General features: G+C 61.3%; 1 protein-coding gene across 3 annotated transcripts in view; it reads right to left on the minus strand.

Moving 5' to 3' along the window:
- Window positions 1–49: 49 nt before the first annotated feature.
- FAM163B (family with sequence similarity 163 member B) overlaps window positions 50–16,873 on the minus strand; it is a 29,561-nt gene continuing 12,737 nt past the window's right edge. For 2 of the 3 annotated variants that reach the window (XM_005213385.5, XM_015473662.3), the window contains exons 2-3: window positions 2,914–3,029; window positions 50–2,081 (exon numbers count right to left, since the gene is read on the minus strand). In XM_005213385.5, coding sequence (XP_005213442.1) covers window positions 1,686–2,081; window positions 2,914–3,006 — 489 coding nt within the window. In that variant the 5' untranslated portion in view covers window positions 3,007–3,029 and the 3' untranslated portion in view covers window positions 50–1,685. Of the gene's footprint in view, window positions 2,082–2,913; window positions 3,030–16,873 lie in introns of those variants that run through there. The other variant, NM_001206202.1, reaches the window with a different exon arrangement.

Raw genomic sequence — 16,873 nt, forward strand, 5'->3', positions numbered from 1 at the left:
GGTCTGGGTCGGTCTGGAATCCCAGGCGGACTAAAGACAGCACGCGAGGTGTCAGAGAGGAGTTTTATTGGCTCTCGATTCTGTCGGGGAGCGGGCAGCTCCCCTCCGTCTCCATGGCGGAGCTGAGGGAGAGCTTGGATGGGTGTGTGCGTGTTGGTGATGTCAGATGGATCTAGGAATCTATACAGAGGCCAGAGACCAGAAAAGGAAACAGGAGACCACGCAGAACAGCCACGGGAAGGGCCACCTCCGGACCCTTCCCCCACCCCCCCTCCCCACCCCCACCCTCAGCCAATACATCAGAAACGAACTCTGGGGTTTGACAAAGGAACGGGAAGCTTGGGCACGAATCCATTAGCAAGTCCAAACTGAGGCAGGAAGCGAAGGGAAGAAGAGGGGAAAAAAATCGAGAATGCCCAAAATAGTAAGTCTTCCTCACTCTGCTCACGTCCAGAGTCACAGCTCTGCAGCGCTTTCGAGAGACAGCGAGAGCTGTGGTGCCCACACCGGGGGGAAGCCACTGGCCCCAGAGCTTGTCTTCCGGGAAGGCCGCTTGGCTGGGGAGCTTGGTCTGTCTTCTTGGGCAGACGGGGGCTGCCCTACGGGGGTGTTGGGGGGCGCTCCATGGCAGGGCCCAGAGGCAGAGAGACAGCGCGCGAGAGCGGGCCCAGGAGAGGACAGGGGCTCTGGGGGCCAGGCTGCAGAGAGAGGAGACAGGGCCTCTGAGTCGGGGGCTGTGTCCCCCACGGTAGGTGCCCCTGGGCTTGGGGCAGCTCTCTCAGTGGGTGGAGGGAGGAGCCGCTAGGCCTGAGGGGGCCTGATGGGGGCTGAGCTCAGCTGTCCTCGCCTGGGGGGCTGGGGTGCTTGGGGCCGGTGCAGGGAAGGGCAGCCTGAGGCCTTGCTCCCAGGTCTTCCTGAGACCCACCTGTCCCCCTGTGGACCCGAGGGCATGTCTCAGGTCCCACGGGGCATCAGTGGGTCTTTCCGCCTCTGGTGCGAGGCTCTGTCTGCCCAACCATATCAGGGCTGAGCAGTGGGCTGCGTGTTTTACTTCTGAAGTGGGAGGATTGGCACAGGGCCTCCTCCCCACTCCATTTTCACCAAAAAGCCAGTTGGGGCTGCACCTCCCGAGAAACCCCCTTTTCTCCGGGCATCAGCGGGGAGGCGGGCTCAAGCAGGGTCTCAGCTGCCCTGGAAGCCAGGCTGTCTGGGGGTGGGGGGAGACAGGAGACTTGGCCCCCAAGGCTTGAGCTGCAGGACCCCAAGCCTGGTGGCCACCACCTCATCCTTGGACACGTAGGTAGACCGAGACCCAGGGACGGAGGGGCATGGCCAGGCCGAGCGGCAGAGGCGGCCGCGACGGAGGCCCCGGCCCCTGGCCCCTTGCTGACGGCAGCCCTGGCATCTGCAGCCTGGTGTCCGCACCCCGGAGCCCTGCCTCACTCTGCAGCTGGGGCACCTGGGGGCCCCACCCGCACCTGCATCACGCCTGCTTCCCTGCAGACCCAGGCCCTGGAGGCTGCTGCCTGGGGCGGCCCCACCGGCCTTCACTGGGTCTGACCCCTGCAGGGAGCCCCGAAGTGCCTGTGATGACAGGCACACGAGGACCGCTGGGTTCGGGGCCCGGGGCCAGGCGGGGACCCCCCCACCATGGTCTCAGGCTCTGCTGGGGGCCGGGGGTGCGCTCAGACGTCGGTGCTGACGCTGCGGCTGCGGGAGAAGGCCTCTCGCATGGCCGACAGGCGGTTGGGGTTGAGCGCCTGCAGCCCCCCAAAGCCCCCGGGCGGCGGCCCCACGTCCTCCTGGCTGATGCTCCTGTAGGCCACGCGCTCCCCCCCGTTGCTGACGCCCTCGTCCTCCGGCTCCTGCAGGAAGAAGGCGGGCGGCTCGGAGCGGGAGCAGCTGCGGCAGAGGGCGCGGGCCTGCGGGGACCTCTGGCTGAAGGCGGCAGCCGGGCAGAGCGCCGGCCCGTTGCTCAGCACCAGGTTCCGGTTGGAGTGCAGCGGTGGCAGGCGCGAGTGCACCGCAAAGTCCGGCTCCTCCTCGTCCTCCTCCGACTCGTCTTTCTTGCAGCAGTAGTACTGTGGGTAGAGGGCCACGGTGACCCCCGGCCCCCGCGCGGGCCCGGGAGGGCGCCGGGATGCCCCCGCGTCATACACCCATGTCCCCATCTCGACCACGGAGGGGAGCTCGAGCCCAGGTGCCCCGGACTCCTGGCGTCCCTAAAGGAGGGGTTCTCTCATTTCACCCCTTCCCTGGTGGCTCAGCTGCTAAAGAATCCGCCTGTGATGCAGGAGACCTGGGTTGGGATGATCCTCTGGAGAAGGGAAAGACTACCCACTCTAGAATTCTGGCCTGGAGAATTCCGGGGACTGTACAGTCCATGGGGTTGCGAAGAGTCGGACATGACTGAGCGGCTTTCACTCATTTCGCCCCACAGCAACTACGGGGCAGGGGCAGGGACCAAGTCCCATCTGCAGGTGGGGACACTGAGGCCCAGGGGGCCGGGGTTCAGGCAGCCTGCAGGCGGCAGAGCTGGCCCCAGTCTAGCTCAAGGGGGCCGGGCTGCACATGTGGCTTGCCCTGCACACGTGGCTTCTCCTCCCGTGAAGACACAGGGCCTAGCACAGTCGTTGAGGGTGGGCAGGGCAGGGAGGCGCGGCCCGAGGGCTCACCACTGCGCCCCTCCTGGCAGCTGTGTGACGTCCGCTAAGGCCCTCACCCTCTCCGAACCTCTGCAGCCTCGCCTCGCAGGGAGTCTGGGAAGCTGTCACTGAGCCCTCACACGTGGAGGCTGGGCAGGGCTGGCTGCCTTGCACCTTCTTGGAGGCCTGGCCCTGGTGGGGGCCCCCGCCCTCTGCAGGGCCCTGCTCTGGGCTTCCCTCCCCACCCCACCCCCACGCCCCCGAGTACCTGGAGCCGGCAGTAGCACAGAACCGCGATGATGCAGAGCAGAATCACAGTCGCCAAGATGCCGCCGGTGATGACCACTGTCCCGGCTGTCATTCGCCCCCTTCTCCATCAGCGGCCTGCAACACACCCCGCCACCTTCACCGCCAGCTCATCGCAGGAGCCTGTCCTAGGTTAGGACGCCAAGCAAGTGCTCTAAATGGGAAAACAAGCACCCCTGGGCCGGCGGGAGGCAGGGGCTCGGGGCAGGAGGGACCCTGCCTGTGCCAGCACTTCCCGCGTCTGCAGGAGGGGAAGCTGGCAGCACACACCCTCGCTTTCGGCCTCTACGTGAGCGCTCAGCCTGGCACACTTGCAGCTCGGGCGAGTGGCTCGTGCACATGTGTGTGCGTGCGTGCTCAGTCGCTTCAGTCCTGTCCCACTCTTTGTGACCCCACAGGCTCTAGCCCGCCAGGCTCCAGCCCGCCAGGCTCCTCTGTCCATGGGATTCTCTAGGCAAGAATACTGGAGTGGGTTGCCATGCCCTCCTTCAGGGCATCTTCCCAATCCAGGGATCGAACTGGCGTCTCTGACATCTCCTCCTGGGAGGCAGGTTCTTCATCACCTGGGAACCCTAGATGACCAGCTCACGTGTTTAAAAACTGACCCCAGTGCAGTCAGGCTGAACGCACGGCTTTGTAACCTGCTTTATCACCTAACCAGCTCACCCTCATTTTTCTTTATCATTAAAATTTCTTCTCCAACATAACTTTGAACCATATTCCATTTTATAACATAAACGATCCCTTTCCTTTAAAATATCCAAATTATACATCACATAAAATTTATCACCTTAACCATTTTTAAATGTCCAGGTCAGTAGTGTTAAGTGTATTCAAATGGTCTGCAACCGATTTTCAAAAGTTTTTCATCTTTCAAAACTGAAAAACAACTCCCTTTTTATATTTAGGCTGTTGACATTAAAAAATTCTTAAGGGACTTCCCCGGTGGCCCAGTGGTTAAGACTCCACACTGCCAGTGCAGGGGCGAGGGTTTGATCACGGGTCAGGGAATTAAGGGCTTCCCTGGTGGCTCAGTAGATAAAGAATTTGCTGGAGATTCTGGCTTCAATTCCTGGGTCGGGAAGAAGCTCTGGAGAAGGACGTGGCAACCCACACCAGTATCCTTGCCTGGAGAATCCCCAAGGACAGAGAAGCCTGGCGGGCTACAGTCCATGGGGTGGTAGAGAGTCGGACACGACTGAAGCAACTTAACCTGTGGGTCGTGTAAATATTCCCACTGTGGCCCATTCCAGGTCACCGAGGTTTAACAAGGGGCTTTGCCGAGTACACCCTGTCTCAAACTCCCAATCCCTTCCATTCCCCTGACCCCAGGGAACAACATGGAAGGAGCAACTGAGTTCCTTAAAGGAAATCCCAGAGCACATCAGTTTATTTACAAACACTTCAGCGCAGAATCTGACAGGTGAGGACCTTTAAAAAGCCTCCGCTCATCTCCAAGATGCTTTCCCACAGTCGGCTTGTTCAAATCCAGATCCAGTTGTGTTTGGCTCTTTTGACTGTTGCTCCCCTTCATTCCTGCTCCCTGCAGGTTGTTTACAGAAGAAACTGGGTCATTTATCTCACAGAATTCTCCATGTACGAGAACGGGCTTGCAGTTCCTCCAGCAGCATTTCCCGTGTTCCTCTGTCACGGTTCTGCCCTCTAAATTGGCTTCCCACCACTCCACCTTCAGGGCCCCAGGACCGCTGTTCCTCTCATCGCGATGTTGGGATGAGCCTGGGCGTTCAGCTGCCCAGGCCTCCCCGCCGGCTCCTCCTCATTCTTTCAGCAGCAGCTGGGAATCCCTGAGGGATCTGTTGTTTCGTTAGGAGTTGCAGACAGAGACTGTTCAGAGGCTATCACCTGTCCTGCGTGTATCAGCTCCAACTCTTCTCTAAAGAATCTTCCCTATTACGTAGCTGGTAATATCAACAGACTGTCTGCAGAGGAAAAGCATAGATGCTCAGCTTGTAAATTTTTCAGTTTTCAGAACAAGTTGGCACCCCGTGAGGGCCGTGGCCGTTTCGCCATCTTATTCCCACTGGTTTATACGTATTCGATGCGTTTCAATCTCCTGCAGTCGTTATTCTTTTTGACGTTTAAATGATCTCACTGGGACCACGGGCTTGGCCTCCACGTGGGCTCCAGTGTCATTTTGATGGTGGTGGTGTAGTCGCTGAGTCATGTTCGACTCCTTTGCGACCCCGTGGACCGTAGCCGGCCAGGCTCCTCTATCCATGGAATTCTCCAGGCAAGAATACTAGAGTGGGTTGCTGTTTCCTTCTCCATGGGTTCTTCCCCACTCAGGAATCAAACCTGGGTCTCCTGCGTTGTAGGCAGATTCTTTACCGACTGAGCCACTAGCGAAGCCCCAAAGTTAGTTTTGTGGGACCCCGCTAACCCTTCATGGCACGTTGCTTTTAGGCATAAGATGTCCCAGTTCTTGCTGCAGTCCTGGGACGCTTGGCTCTCTTGCTGGGGGAAGTGGTTCTAGAGCCCACAGTCTGGGCCCTAGAGGTGTTAGTTGCTTCTGGCTTTGCAATGGTTCTGGGGTTTTTCAGTGGCCAGATCTAGGAAAGACTTTTTTTTTTAAGGGAGAGAAAAATGAACATGAGGTTATACTGATATTTCCACTTAAAATTAGACATGAAGGGGGTTTTCCCATGTTAAAATGTGATGTCTATGTGACTTTTACAGTGCAAATTTTATTTCCTCATAACATACACTTCATTACTTACTTGCTTTTTCCCATTTAAAAGTATCCTTACCAATGTTTTTACTAACAAGCTTACTGAACGGAATCTGGTATTTCTTATTCTTTTTGTTTTTGTGCCCTTAGGGGTGTGAAGTAAAAAGTCTGTTTCAAAGTCACTTGAAATAATTCTTAGTATGCTCTTTTTTCCCCCCACCACCTCAATATTTAGGGTCATTTATTTCAGTTAGTTTTTACTGTCTTAAAACACACACACACACACACACACACACACTGATTTAATGTGGGACCTAAAAGTAGCTTAGCTTTTTTTTTTAAAGGTGGCTTTAGTATTTTAAAGTCTTTACTGAATTTGTTACAATATTGCTCCTAGTTTTTTGGTTTTCCGGCTGTGAGGCATGTGGGGTCTTAGCTCTCCGACCAGGGATGGAACTGCAACCCCCTGCTTGGAAAGTGAAAGTGTCAGTCACTCAGTCGTGTCCGACACTTTGCAGCCCCCATGGACTGTAGCCCGCCAGGCTCCTCTGTCCATGAGATTCTCCAGGCAAGAGCACTGGAGTGGGTTGCCATTCCCTTCTCCGGGGGATCTTCCCGACCCAGAGGTCAAACCCGGGTCTCCCGCACTGCAGGTGACTTCATCAGAGTCTGAGCCACCGGGGAGCCCTGCCCGCCTTGGAAGGGGACATCCTCATTAACTGGGCCTCCAGGGAGTCGCCCGTGTGCTTTTTTCAGTGTAGAAAACATTTGGTTCCAAAGTCAAAAGCATAAAACCAGGTGCATTCAGAGAGGTCCTGCTTCCTCCCTGCTCTGTCCAGACTGACGGTTTCACTGAGTTCTGGGTTTGCCGTCTGTGGCTTCTTTCCAAAAAGGTAAGCAAATATAGATTTCCGTCCCCCTCCTAAACGAAAGTGACACTCTGTCTGCACCCTCCGCACCTTCGCTGGTTACGGAGACGTCTCTCCCCAGATGCCCCAGGTTCTTCTAGACAAGAGACTGTCTGCGGGGATCCCCGGCATGGGCCCCGTCATGTGGAGGGGCCCCGCTCACTCAGCCAGGAGCTGCATTACTCCCCAGGTTCCTAGGAATGCGCAGTGAAGAGTTTCGTGGTGTGCACGTTTCTAAAGTTGCTGATAAGCCTTGCCAAAGACTTGCTGGAATTTGGGCTGATTTTCCTTCTTCCAGGAATGTGCGAGAAGAACTGACAGATGGGGCTTTCGTCGGGAGACTCAGGGGGTCTGGCGGTCGGAGGGTCAGGGGTGAGGGGACCTGAGCCCCGCGTGGCGAGGCTGAAGGCTCAGGGGTTCCCCATAGGCTCATCTGCAGGGTCAGGTAGCCTGGCAGGGAGCAGCTGGGCAGGGGCGCCGTGGACCCCAGTCCACAGACGGAGGAGGATGTGGACGTGTCCGTGGGGTCGGGCCCAGCCAGCGCTGTGTGTCAGAGGCCACGCGGGGAGGGGCCCCCAGACCCCGAGCAGACAGATAGAGGCACAGAAAGGTAGATCCAGACAGGCCCAGAGCAGCAAGACAAGACCCAGACTCAGAGACAGCTCCAAATTCAGACAGACAGAAGTGTAGACAGGCAGGTCCAGACAGCTGGGCCCACGGGGCCCGGTCAGGAAGACACAGCACAGGCCACACAGATGAAGCAGCAGCCCCAGGGACCCCTGCATCCCTGGGCACCCTGCTGGGCAGCTCGACCTCCCTTGGCCCCCAGGGTGGCTGAGGCCAGCCGGCCCACCAGCCCTGCCAAGGGTGCAGGCCGACCGGGGCCTGATCCGGGGAGCTGGGTGTGCAGAGGCGGGGGCCAGTGGGGGATGGGGCCAGGGGCCAGGCCTGCTGTCCATGTGCGCTGCACGCCCTTCATGGAGGTGAGGCAAAGCGAAGCGGGCAGCTTCCGGCGAAGCACCGGGCCCCACGTGCCCACACACTGCCCTCCGGGGACTCACAGGGCACAGCTCATCTCAGCCTGACCCTGGGGTGGCCAGACAGCGGGCAGTGGAAGGGGCCCCGGCGGCCCTCCCTGGCCTCCCGGGGGGTCGTGGGGGGTAGCAGAGGCACTGGGACCCCAAATTTGCTGATGAAGAGACTGAGGTTCAGAGTTGGCCAAAGTCAGTCCCGCTGGCTGAGCCAAAGTCCAGCCCCCATCAGTTCACGCACGTGAAGCATGCGTGTTGTTTCAGATTAATGGGCCCATCACAGCTGAAGGCCACGGGGGACCCACTCCCTGCCGCAGGGAACCCAGGGCCTTCCGGGCCCAGAGGGTCCCGCAGCCTTGTGCCCAATGCTGCTGCCCCTCTGGACACCGCTTGCCAGGCACGGGGTGGAAAGGACTCCCCCCACCCCAGCTGGGCCGGCCCTCTTCTGTCTCCCAGGAAACAGAACCGGGGCCTGGAGACTGGCCAGTCCCTACTCCCTTGGCCCTGGGTGGAGACATGGGTGCCCAGGCTGCAGCAGGGCGGCCTGAGTGTGGAGCCGGAGGAGCTGGTCCGCGGGAAGACAGGACGGTGAGCCAGCTGTGGGCCGGTGTACAGGCCCCCAGCCCTCCCTGGGGCCCATGGGGTGACTTGCTGTGAACACGCTGCCTTGCGTGTGTCTCTGCTACTTGAATCCCAGAAAGCTCGTCATGGTCCTGCCTCGTGGACAAGGGGACTCGCCGGGTGGGAGAGAAGTCTGGCAGGCAGGACAGGCGTGAAACCAGACCCCGCCCCGGCATGTAAGCTGCTCCCCGCGTGGCCCCGTCTCCTGCCAGTTGCAAGGACAGGGCTCCAAATGCCTCCTTTTCTCTGGGCCTCAGTCTCCTCCTCTGCAGAATGGGAGCGCATGGAGGATTCCTACAGACGGCAGGTGTGCTGCACTTAGACGCACCTCCCTCTCCACATCTAAACTTTCGACCGGGTTCCCGAAGGCGTGGCCACACAGCCCCCTCCCAGGTCTGACACAGATGGCCCCTTGGTCTTTCTGGCTCTGAGTGGGGGGCCCCCAGCGGCGGGCAGCCTGGCGGCGTGATGGGAGGGTGCTGGCACAGGCCAGGCGCCCAGGGCTGTCAGCAGCCTCGGCTCCGACACCCCCGCCCCGTCCAGCTAGAGTGCCTCAGCCTCACTCTGCAGACATGGGCATGCCGAGGAGCAGCAACGCCCGAGCCAGGCGCTGGTCCCAGGACCAGGCCCGGCAGCAGGCGCCCACGTGCACCCCCGGCAGCTTTGCTTATGCCCCAGCCTGACATCAGCCCCTGAGAGTGACGTGGCTTCCTCACCCCCACCCTCCAGCTGCCCCTGTACCCTCACCCGGCCCCACCCCAAAGGTGCTCTCCCCTCCGCCTCTGCAGGCTTTGCCCTGCCATCAGTGCTCAGAACACGCCTCCTCCTCCAGGAAGCCTTCCTGGACTTCTCAAAGCAACTCACAGAACCTCAGATGCCAGTGCTGCAAGGACCACGTCCCACACCTCTGTTTAACGGGTGAGGTAGGAGGAGACCAAGGCCAGTGCAGGGGTAGTGGCGGGGTGGGGTGGGGGCACACTCGGGACCTCCCGCAGCAAGTCAGGGGAAGAACAGCAGCCAGAGGCCCTTTCCCCAAGGCCCAGGCCTTGCTGAGCTGTCACTTTCCCACTCTCTTCCTGCGCTGGGGACTCTGCCCAGCGGGACACCGAGCAGTCTGAGGGGCCCTTGTCCAGCCCACGAGGGCAGGCGGCCAGGTTGGGGAGCACCCTGCCATATGCCCACAGGGAACCTGGGTCACAGGCGGCCCTCTGGGCCTCGGAGTCCTCCGTAGGCTCCTCTGTAGTGTGGGTACAGAAGGAGGTAGAGAACCGACTCCGGTCAGCTCTGGACCTCAAGAATCTAGGTGTGCGTCCTTAACTGGCCCTGCCTGTGAGGGGTCCGGATAACTGAGATGTACGAGTTTCAGGATCACGAACGTGAAAACGTGGAGCTGCTGATTCAAGCATATCAGGATGCAAACCCCTGCAGGGCTGCAAACGCTTGACACACTCGCCTGGGAGCTTAGGGGGAAACTGGCTAACCCAGCGAACGGCTGAGTACCCCAGAGACCAGCAGACAGCTTTGGGGCTCAGGGGGTGCTATTGTGTCGGGGAACCATGGGGGGCTTCCTGGAAGAGGAGGCTTCTGAGCCATCCCGGAAGGATGGCTATCTGATGGTCCGGGCTGGGAGAGGAAGGTGAGGGACAGCGAGGGGCCACGGGGCCAGTGACAGCCTGGGGGAGCCGCCCGCCGCTGCCACGCCTCCTCCGGCCCCCGCCCCCACCCCAAGTCTCTTTGCAACGCCTGCCTGCCCGCCAAGACGATTTGGCCAGGATTGCGCTGAATTGTTAATCTGCCCCCTGGGACCATAAACGGTTTTAAAGCTTTATAAACGGCTTTGCTTCCTGGTCCCGTCCCCGGCTTTTACAGGGACAAGCTGAGAGAGGGGGGCCCCCTCTGGGCACCCGCAGCCCCGGAGTCTGTGGAGGGGGGCTGGGCGGGCCACAGCCCCCTCCCCACAGCCCGTCTCCGGGGAGCCGCCGCTGTGCGGGCTCTGGTTGTCTCCTGCAGGTGTGACGATGAGGGAGTGGGGGTGGGAGCAGGAAACGCCTGGCAGCAGAGCCAGACGCCCCCACCTGCCTCCCGCCACCCGCCCCAGAGCCCCTCCCCTGGCAGAAGACCCCCGTGTGGCTGCCATCTGGACCACATGGCCCGCCCCGTTTCAGACCCTCCGATTCTTCTCTGTTCCCCTAGCTCCATCCCACCCCTCCCTGTCTTGAAGACCAAGGACTGAGCCTCCTCAGTCTGTCTTGTAGGCAGCGCCCCCTCCCCGCCCGCCAGGCCCTGCCTGCTGCAGGGCACACAGCAGTGCCTCCTGAAGGCTCAGTCTGCCGCTTTCAGGAGCCAAGGAGAAGCCCAGCCCTGCACCCCCCGCACTGGCCGGGCCTCCGGCTCAACCCGTCCAGCCACTTCTGGGACCAGACCCTGGGCAGCCTGCAGAGGCCCAGGCCTCAGTGGGTTTAAGTGCGGCCCTGGAATCCGCCTGTTTCGCTAGCAGCACCTTAGACCAAACAGCGATGGTGCTGCTCCTTTCTAGACCGGGAGCCAAGGCTGGGGCGGAGGGCAGAGGGCAGAGGGCAGAGGGCAGAGGGCAGAGCATGGCTGGGGACCCGGGTCTGCCGCCCCCCGCCAGCCTCTCCCCGCCCTGATGTCTGGTCCAGGGCTTTCCCTCCGCAGCATCTGTCTGGTTCCTGGGAGCCCAAGGGCCCCGCCATCCGCGACCGGGAGTGGCCGGAGTTCCTGTCTAGACCTCCTCCACATTTGGCCCTAATTTCACGCTCCGCGGGCTCCCAGATTCCTGCGTTTGGTAATAAATAGACGGCGAAGCGCTCCGCATCGCTGCGGCCGGTCTTGGAGATCTTACCCAGAGCCTGGCTGGGGGTGGGGGTGGGTGGTTGGAGCGGCCTGGAGCCTGGAGAGGCTGTGCCCAACCGCACCTGGAATGGCCCCCCGCGCCTCCCTCCCCACCCCCAAGCTCCATCCTCAGCCAGATCAGCCCAGCCTGGAGAGCACCCGGGCCAGCTGGGCACCAGGACCTAGTGAGCCGGGCCTGTGCCCACCCTGGGTCCCAAGGCTGGAGGATGCCTGCAGCAGCGGGCCTTGGTACTGCCAGGTGGGTTGGGGCCGGGTTACCGGTGTCCAGAAAATACTGTGGATGCCTCGGGCTGGTTGGCTCTGTGGTCTGGACTCCTCCAGGGGCCCAAGAGCACAGGGCAGTCCCATTTTGCCAGCCGTTTCTGGGGTTCACGAATGTCCAGAAGCTCTCCCCATAACCCTGCTGAAGAGCCTCTTGGGGTGAGCAATGCAAGAGCAGGGCCCTGCCCACGGTCCATGGCTCTGCTGCCCAGCCCAGAGCAGGGTGCCCGGCAGGGACTCAGGGGCTCTGACTGTGAATGAAAGATCTGCCAGGCTCCTCGAGCTTCTGCAGGAGGAACCAGAATTTCCTAGTGGGATCCCGGCAGAGCTCCAGAGTGGGGTGGGGAGGGAGACTGGGGTGCCATGGGGAGCCACTCCTCCGGGTCTCAGCTCAGCATCGTCAGGGCTCAGGAGGACATCGGTGACCATTGCACCTGCGCATTGATCTCACCCCGGCTCCCCCAGGGTGGACCGCAGGACACACCCTACTCCCGGACCACGTGGGAAGCAGGGCTTAGATGCATCTCTCTGCACAATCACCCAACTCGAGTTTCCCAGAGGTCCACTGAGGCTGGAGGACTGAGTCAACCCACCGTGAAAGAGGAAAACCCAATCAGATGGACACCCCGTTTTTGTGGCCCTGCTCGCCTGCTGGGGATACAGCTGGAGCTGAGGAAAGAAGCCGGTGGCCCTGCAGTCCAGGAGGAGAGCCTTCAGGGTGGACCCCAGGGCCTGGTGGCTGGGGAACTGTGGGCAGCAGGGGTTTGCCACACATGAGTGGGCCGGGTGGCCCGGCTTCCCCACTGCCTGGGCACCCCCAGCTGGGTGGCCTTCCTGGCCCCTCTGGCATGGTCCCCATGTGGGCACTGTCCCCAGGGAGCAGCAGGAGGAGCCCCTCCTGGCCTCCGTTAAGGAGCTGCGCCAACACTGCCCGGGGTCTCCCTGTCCTTTGGGACAGTGGGTGGTGCCGGGGGGGGGGGGCGGTGCCTAGTCGTCCTGGTGGGAGGCCTGGCCTAGAGGGTCCTCTTGTGAGGCCGGCGTTCAGAATCTACTGCAAAATTAAAGCCTGAGTTGTGATTGCTGCTGTCCAGCCCGGAGCCCCTGCCTCCCCCCACTGCCCAGCTCATCCAGAGGAGCAGAAATTCAGGGTGCACGTGCTGAGGACTGCGGTCAAAGGAAGCTGGACCCCTGGCTCCCTGGGGGCCGGCCTGGGGGTGTGAAAGGCTGTGAACACATCGCTGCCTGCTCACCGTGCCAACGGCTGGCTGTGCCCCCAGAGGGGGAGCCTGGCTCAGGGTCACCCTGACATCTGCACAGAGGGAGGACCACAGGCCAGCGACCCTGAACTGTGTCTCTGGGCCCCCAGGTGGCAGCAGGAATCGGGCGGGGGGTGCGGGGGAGGAGGGTGAGGCCCCCAGCTGGACATTGAGCTCAGCAGCACCCAGACCTCACCGGCCTGCCCTTCTCGTGGCCTGAGAGAGTCTGCATGCTGTGGAGATGCTCACAGTTCAGGCCCATCTCTCTGGTGAGCCCCCCAGCTGTTGATGTCAGCGACACTAACACAGCAGAGAGGCTGCGGGGGCGTCCCAGGACCTGGCATTCCTGCCCATGCCACCCCCTTGGGGCTCCTGAGCCTAAGTCTGGGCAGGTCCTGGCGTCCCTCTGACACCCTGGGTGGCTCCCCTGGGCCTCACAGTAGCAGTAAGCACAGGGTCCTGTCCTGAAAACCTCCTCTGTGCCAGGCCGGGCACTACATCCGTGACCAGCATCCTGAATCCCTACGAGGGTCTGAGCAGGGTTGTCATGGTCCCCTTGGCCAACAAGGAAACAGAGCGAGACACAGCTCACACGGTTTGAGGCAGGGAGCAGGGCTGAGCCTGCGTGCACTGCCCCAGGTCAGTGTCTTGTCTGGTCCCCCCTTCGCCCAGCCCACCCCTGCCTGCCTATGGGTGGCGGGGTACACGTGTCTCCCGGCCCCCCTCCGAATGGAAGCCTCTTGAAGGCAGGGACCTGGCAGTCCATCTGCCACCGGGGGGCAGGGCCTCCCAAGGACACAGAGATGGCTCCGCGCGGCAGACGGACTGAATTGAGTCAGGGTCCGTTTGGCACGGCTTGGCTGAGCAGGCCCTGAATGTGCGAAAGCGAGGGATGGGCTCTCAGCCCTGCAGCCCCCAGCTCTGGCACGGCCGCCCCCAGCATGTCCTGGGCAGGTGGAGGGGATGGTAGACATGGTGGGCACTGCAGGCCAGGTCAGGGCACGGAGGGTGGGGGTCCCGGTCAGGAGAAAGGCACTGGGGTGCCCCATTCAGGGGCTTCCTGGGAGGGTGGTTTGAGACCCCCGAGGGAACCCCAGCTCAGCGGCAGGCTTTTCCTCTCCCTTAAAGTAACCATGTGCAGAAGCTGGGTTCTGCTGCCAGACAACTTTGTTTTTACTTTCCTTGTCGAAGACCTGGGCACAGTCCCCAGAACCAGCTCAGGGCTGGGTGGCTGTGCAGGAGGGGGCCCCGGCCAGGGCTCCTGGGACCGCCAGAGCTCTGATCACTAAGCATGTACGAAATCTAAGCGCTGGGCAAGGGCTCTGCCTGCCGCATTTCACTTCGCCCTCACAGGAGCTCTCAGCACGGGCGAGGAACAGACACGGCGTGTCCAGGTCTGCCCAGGGCACAAGCAGGACCCAATTTGGCCCTGGCCCAGGACTGCAGCTCAGCCCTGGGATCCACAAAACCCTCGTGACTCAGCCAGACCCCGGGGGGCAAACAGAGGCTCAGAGACTCCGCAGGGTACCTGTCCCCGGTGATCCAGGACTGCCCACCCGTGGCAGGCTGGGCTTCCGACCCCGCGGCCGCACGGCTGTCCTGGGCACCGCAGGGCAGGGTTTCGGGGCCAGGCGTGACCGTGAGCCCAAGGTTGGGGGGCCTGCCTGCCTGGGGTCCTTCCCCTGTCTACAGAGCTGGCCACTGCCCAGGCCTGAGGGGGCCACAGTGACATGACCCCCCACCACCACCAGATCGCTAAGGCATCCAAGTGAACTGGCCACCCCCACCTGCATGAGCCTCCCACCCACACTGTGGCTGGTCCTGGCCACTTGCCTGAGTTCCTTTGACATGTCTGTTGTCTATTATGTACTGGCGCCGACCCCAACTTCTGAGACCTCCCCTCTCCGTGAGGGGCCCATGGGTGTCCAAGGGTCAACAGAGCAATACCACTGTGGCTTGGGGACCCCCCCCACAACCCAGGCCTAACCTCAGGGCACTGTCTGCCTGGGTGAGTCAGAGGTAGGAATGGCCCTGAGACAACACCAGGCTTCAGCGCTCCATCACACCCCCTTCCCTCCTGCCTCCTGGACCCTGGGCCAGACTGGCTCCCCAGCCAGTGCCTGCCCCCTTGAGGGCTCCCCTCAAATTGGAGATTCTCACCTTAGGCCGCACTGGCTTCCCCTGGGGGGCTGTGGGCTGCAGGGATTCCTCTGGAAGCTTGTGCTCAGAGGTCCAGGTGGGCTGAGCATGCCCGGGGGCTGCTGCTTTTGCTGCTGGACCAGGGAGCTCGCTTGGAGGACTGCTGTCCTGAAGGATGGGCCCCAGAGCAAGGCTGGACTCGCAGTGGCTCCCAGTTGGCTCTGAATAAAGCCACTTCCCTAGGGCCAGCCTGGATGCCCTGCCTCTGCGCTGTGGGGGCACAGGCCTGTCTTTGCCCCACGGCCCCTCGGCTTGGGACGCCTCTGGGACCGCTGCCCACTTCCTTCCAGGCGGCCGATTCCTTCTGACCCTGCCGGCTGATGCCCAGGTCTCCCCATCTGCAGGAAGCCTGGCCCTCTGTGCACCCAGCTGTGCTCTGCATACCCTGTGCTTTCGTCCTGAGCCGCCGCCTTCCCGCCAGTCCCCGCGAGGCCCTGGGAGCCCCCGCACTGTCAGCCTGCCCTTGATGCACAGGCTCCAGTAAACAGCAGGCGCTGTCTGTGCCCCTGTGCGCTGTGCACTGGCCACAGTAGAGCCCCTGGCAGCTAAGCACTGGAGGAGGCAGATGGAAACTTTGGAGCCATTGATGCATTTCCGGGAAGAGGCTCAAGCCGGCTGTGAAGGGCTCATGCCAGAGGGGTGAGCAGAGGAGGGAGACTGAGGCTGCTGAGCCCAGGAGGCCCTGACCACATCTGCTTCCGCTCCTGGCCTGCTCTATGGCATCAGGAAAGCCTCACTGCACCAGAGCCTCAGTTTACCGTCTGCGAAAGCATACGGGGACAGCGCCTGCGCTGCTGGTGCTCCAGGGAGACAGCGCAGGTCACATCCTTTAAGCCTCACCATCATCCTTGGCTTCCCCGGTGGCTCAGCGGGAAAGAATCTGCCTGCAGTGCAGGAGATGCAGAGGACATGTGTTCAATCCCTGGGTCTGGAAGGTCCCCTGGAGGAGGGTGTGGCAACCCACTCCACTATTCTTGCTGGGAAAAATCTCATGGACAGAGGACTCTGGTAGGATATAGTCCCTGGGGTCACAAGGAGTTGGCCACGCCCCAAGTGACTGAGCACACACACACGTTGTCCCTGGAGTCAGAATAATTGACTCCATTTTACAGATGAGGAAACTGAGGCTCAAGGAGAGAATGACACTCGCTTAAGGTCAGTGACAGGCAGAACTCGGGGCCAAGCTGGAGGGACGAGACTTTTATAGAAACGCCGGCCGCCTCTGGCATCGCACAGTGATTGAACAAACACCCAGCCCAGCATCGACAGCCAGTCCCCGTGTCCTGACTCCAGGACGGGAGGGGCTGCCTCGTGCTCTGGGGAACAGAGGCACCTGGGGATGAGAGCGAGATGGTTCAGAGAGAGGTCACGGTCAGCGCAGACTTCCGGGGAGGCGACAGCCCTGGTCTGTCTGGGAGTCAGACAGACCTGGGGGTGAATCCAGGCTCCTCGCCCTAGTGCCAGGGCGACCACGGGCATCGTGTCCTCATCTTCAGAACAAGATGTTCATGCCAGTCTCCACGAGCATCTGTGGGTGTGGGCAGTGTGCCAGCCTGTGCCGTGTGGAGGTCACGGCAGGGAACAGGACCAGGGTGCCAGCCTCCTCCTGGTCCTCAGGGAGCAGGACTTCTGGGGAGCCCCGAGCCTGGCCTGAGATGCAGGGATTCTTGACAGAGCCCTGCTGACTGCATCCCCTCTGTGTTTTGAGTGCTTTTTTGCTGCATCCCTGGGGCTCCGCCTCCCCACCCACCCCTCTGGGCCCGAGTTTCCTGCTTGCCTGCTCCCCGGGCCTGCTCTGTCTCGCGCCAGGCCCACGGTGGCCGTGGAGCCTCTGCACACTGCCCTCTCTGCCTACAATGCCCTGCTCTCATAGGCTGTGTGGCTCTTCCCCTCATTGCACGCAGGTCTCTGCTCAAATTTCTCCTCCTGAGAGACCTTCTGTGACCATCTGTCCAAAATAACCTCCCTCCCCACCATGGCTCCCGTACCCCAAGAGGCTCGTCCTTACAGCCCTTACCCCTTTACACATGATACATTCATTCATTGTCTGTCTCTTCTCCCAGGAATCTGAGTCACTGAGGAC

The sequence above is a fragment of the Bos taurus genome, chromosome 11 (assembly GCF_002263795.3).
Source record: "Bos taurus isolate L1 Dominette 01449 registration number 42190680 breed Hereford chromosome 11, ARS-UCD2.0, whole genome shotgun sequence".
Taxonomy (NCBI): Eukaryota; Metazoa; Chordata; class Mammalia; order Artiodactyla; family Bovidae; genus Bos; species Bos taurus.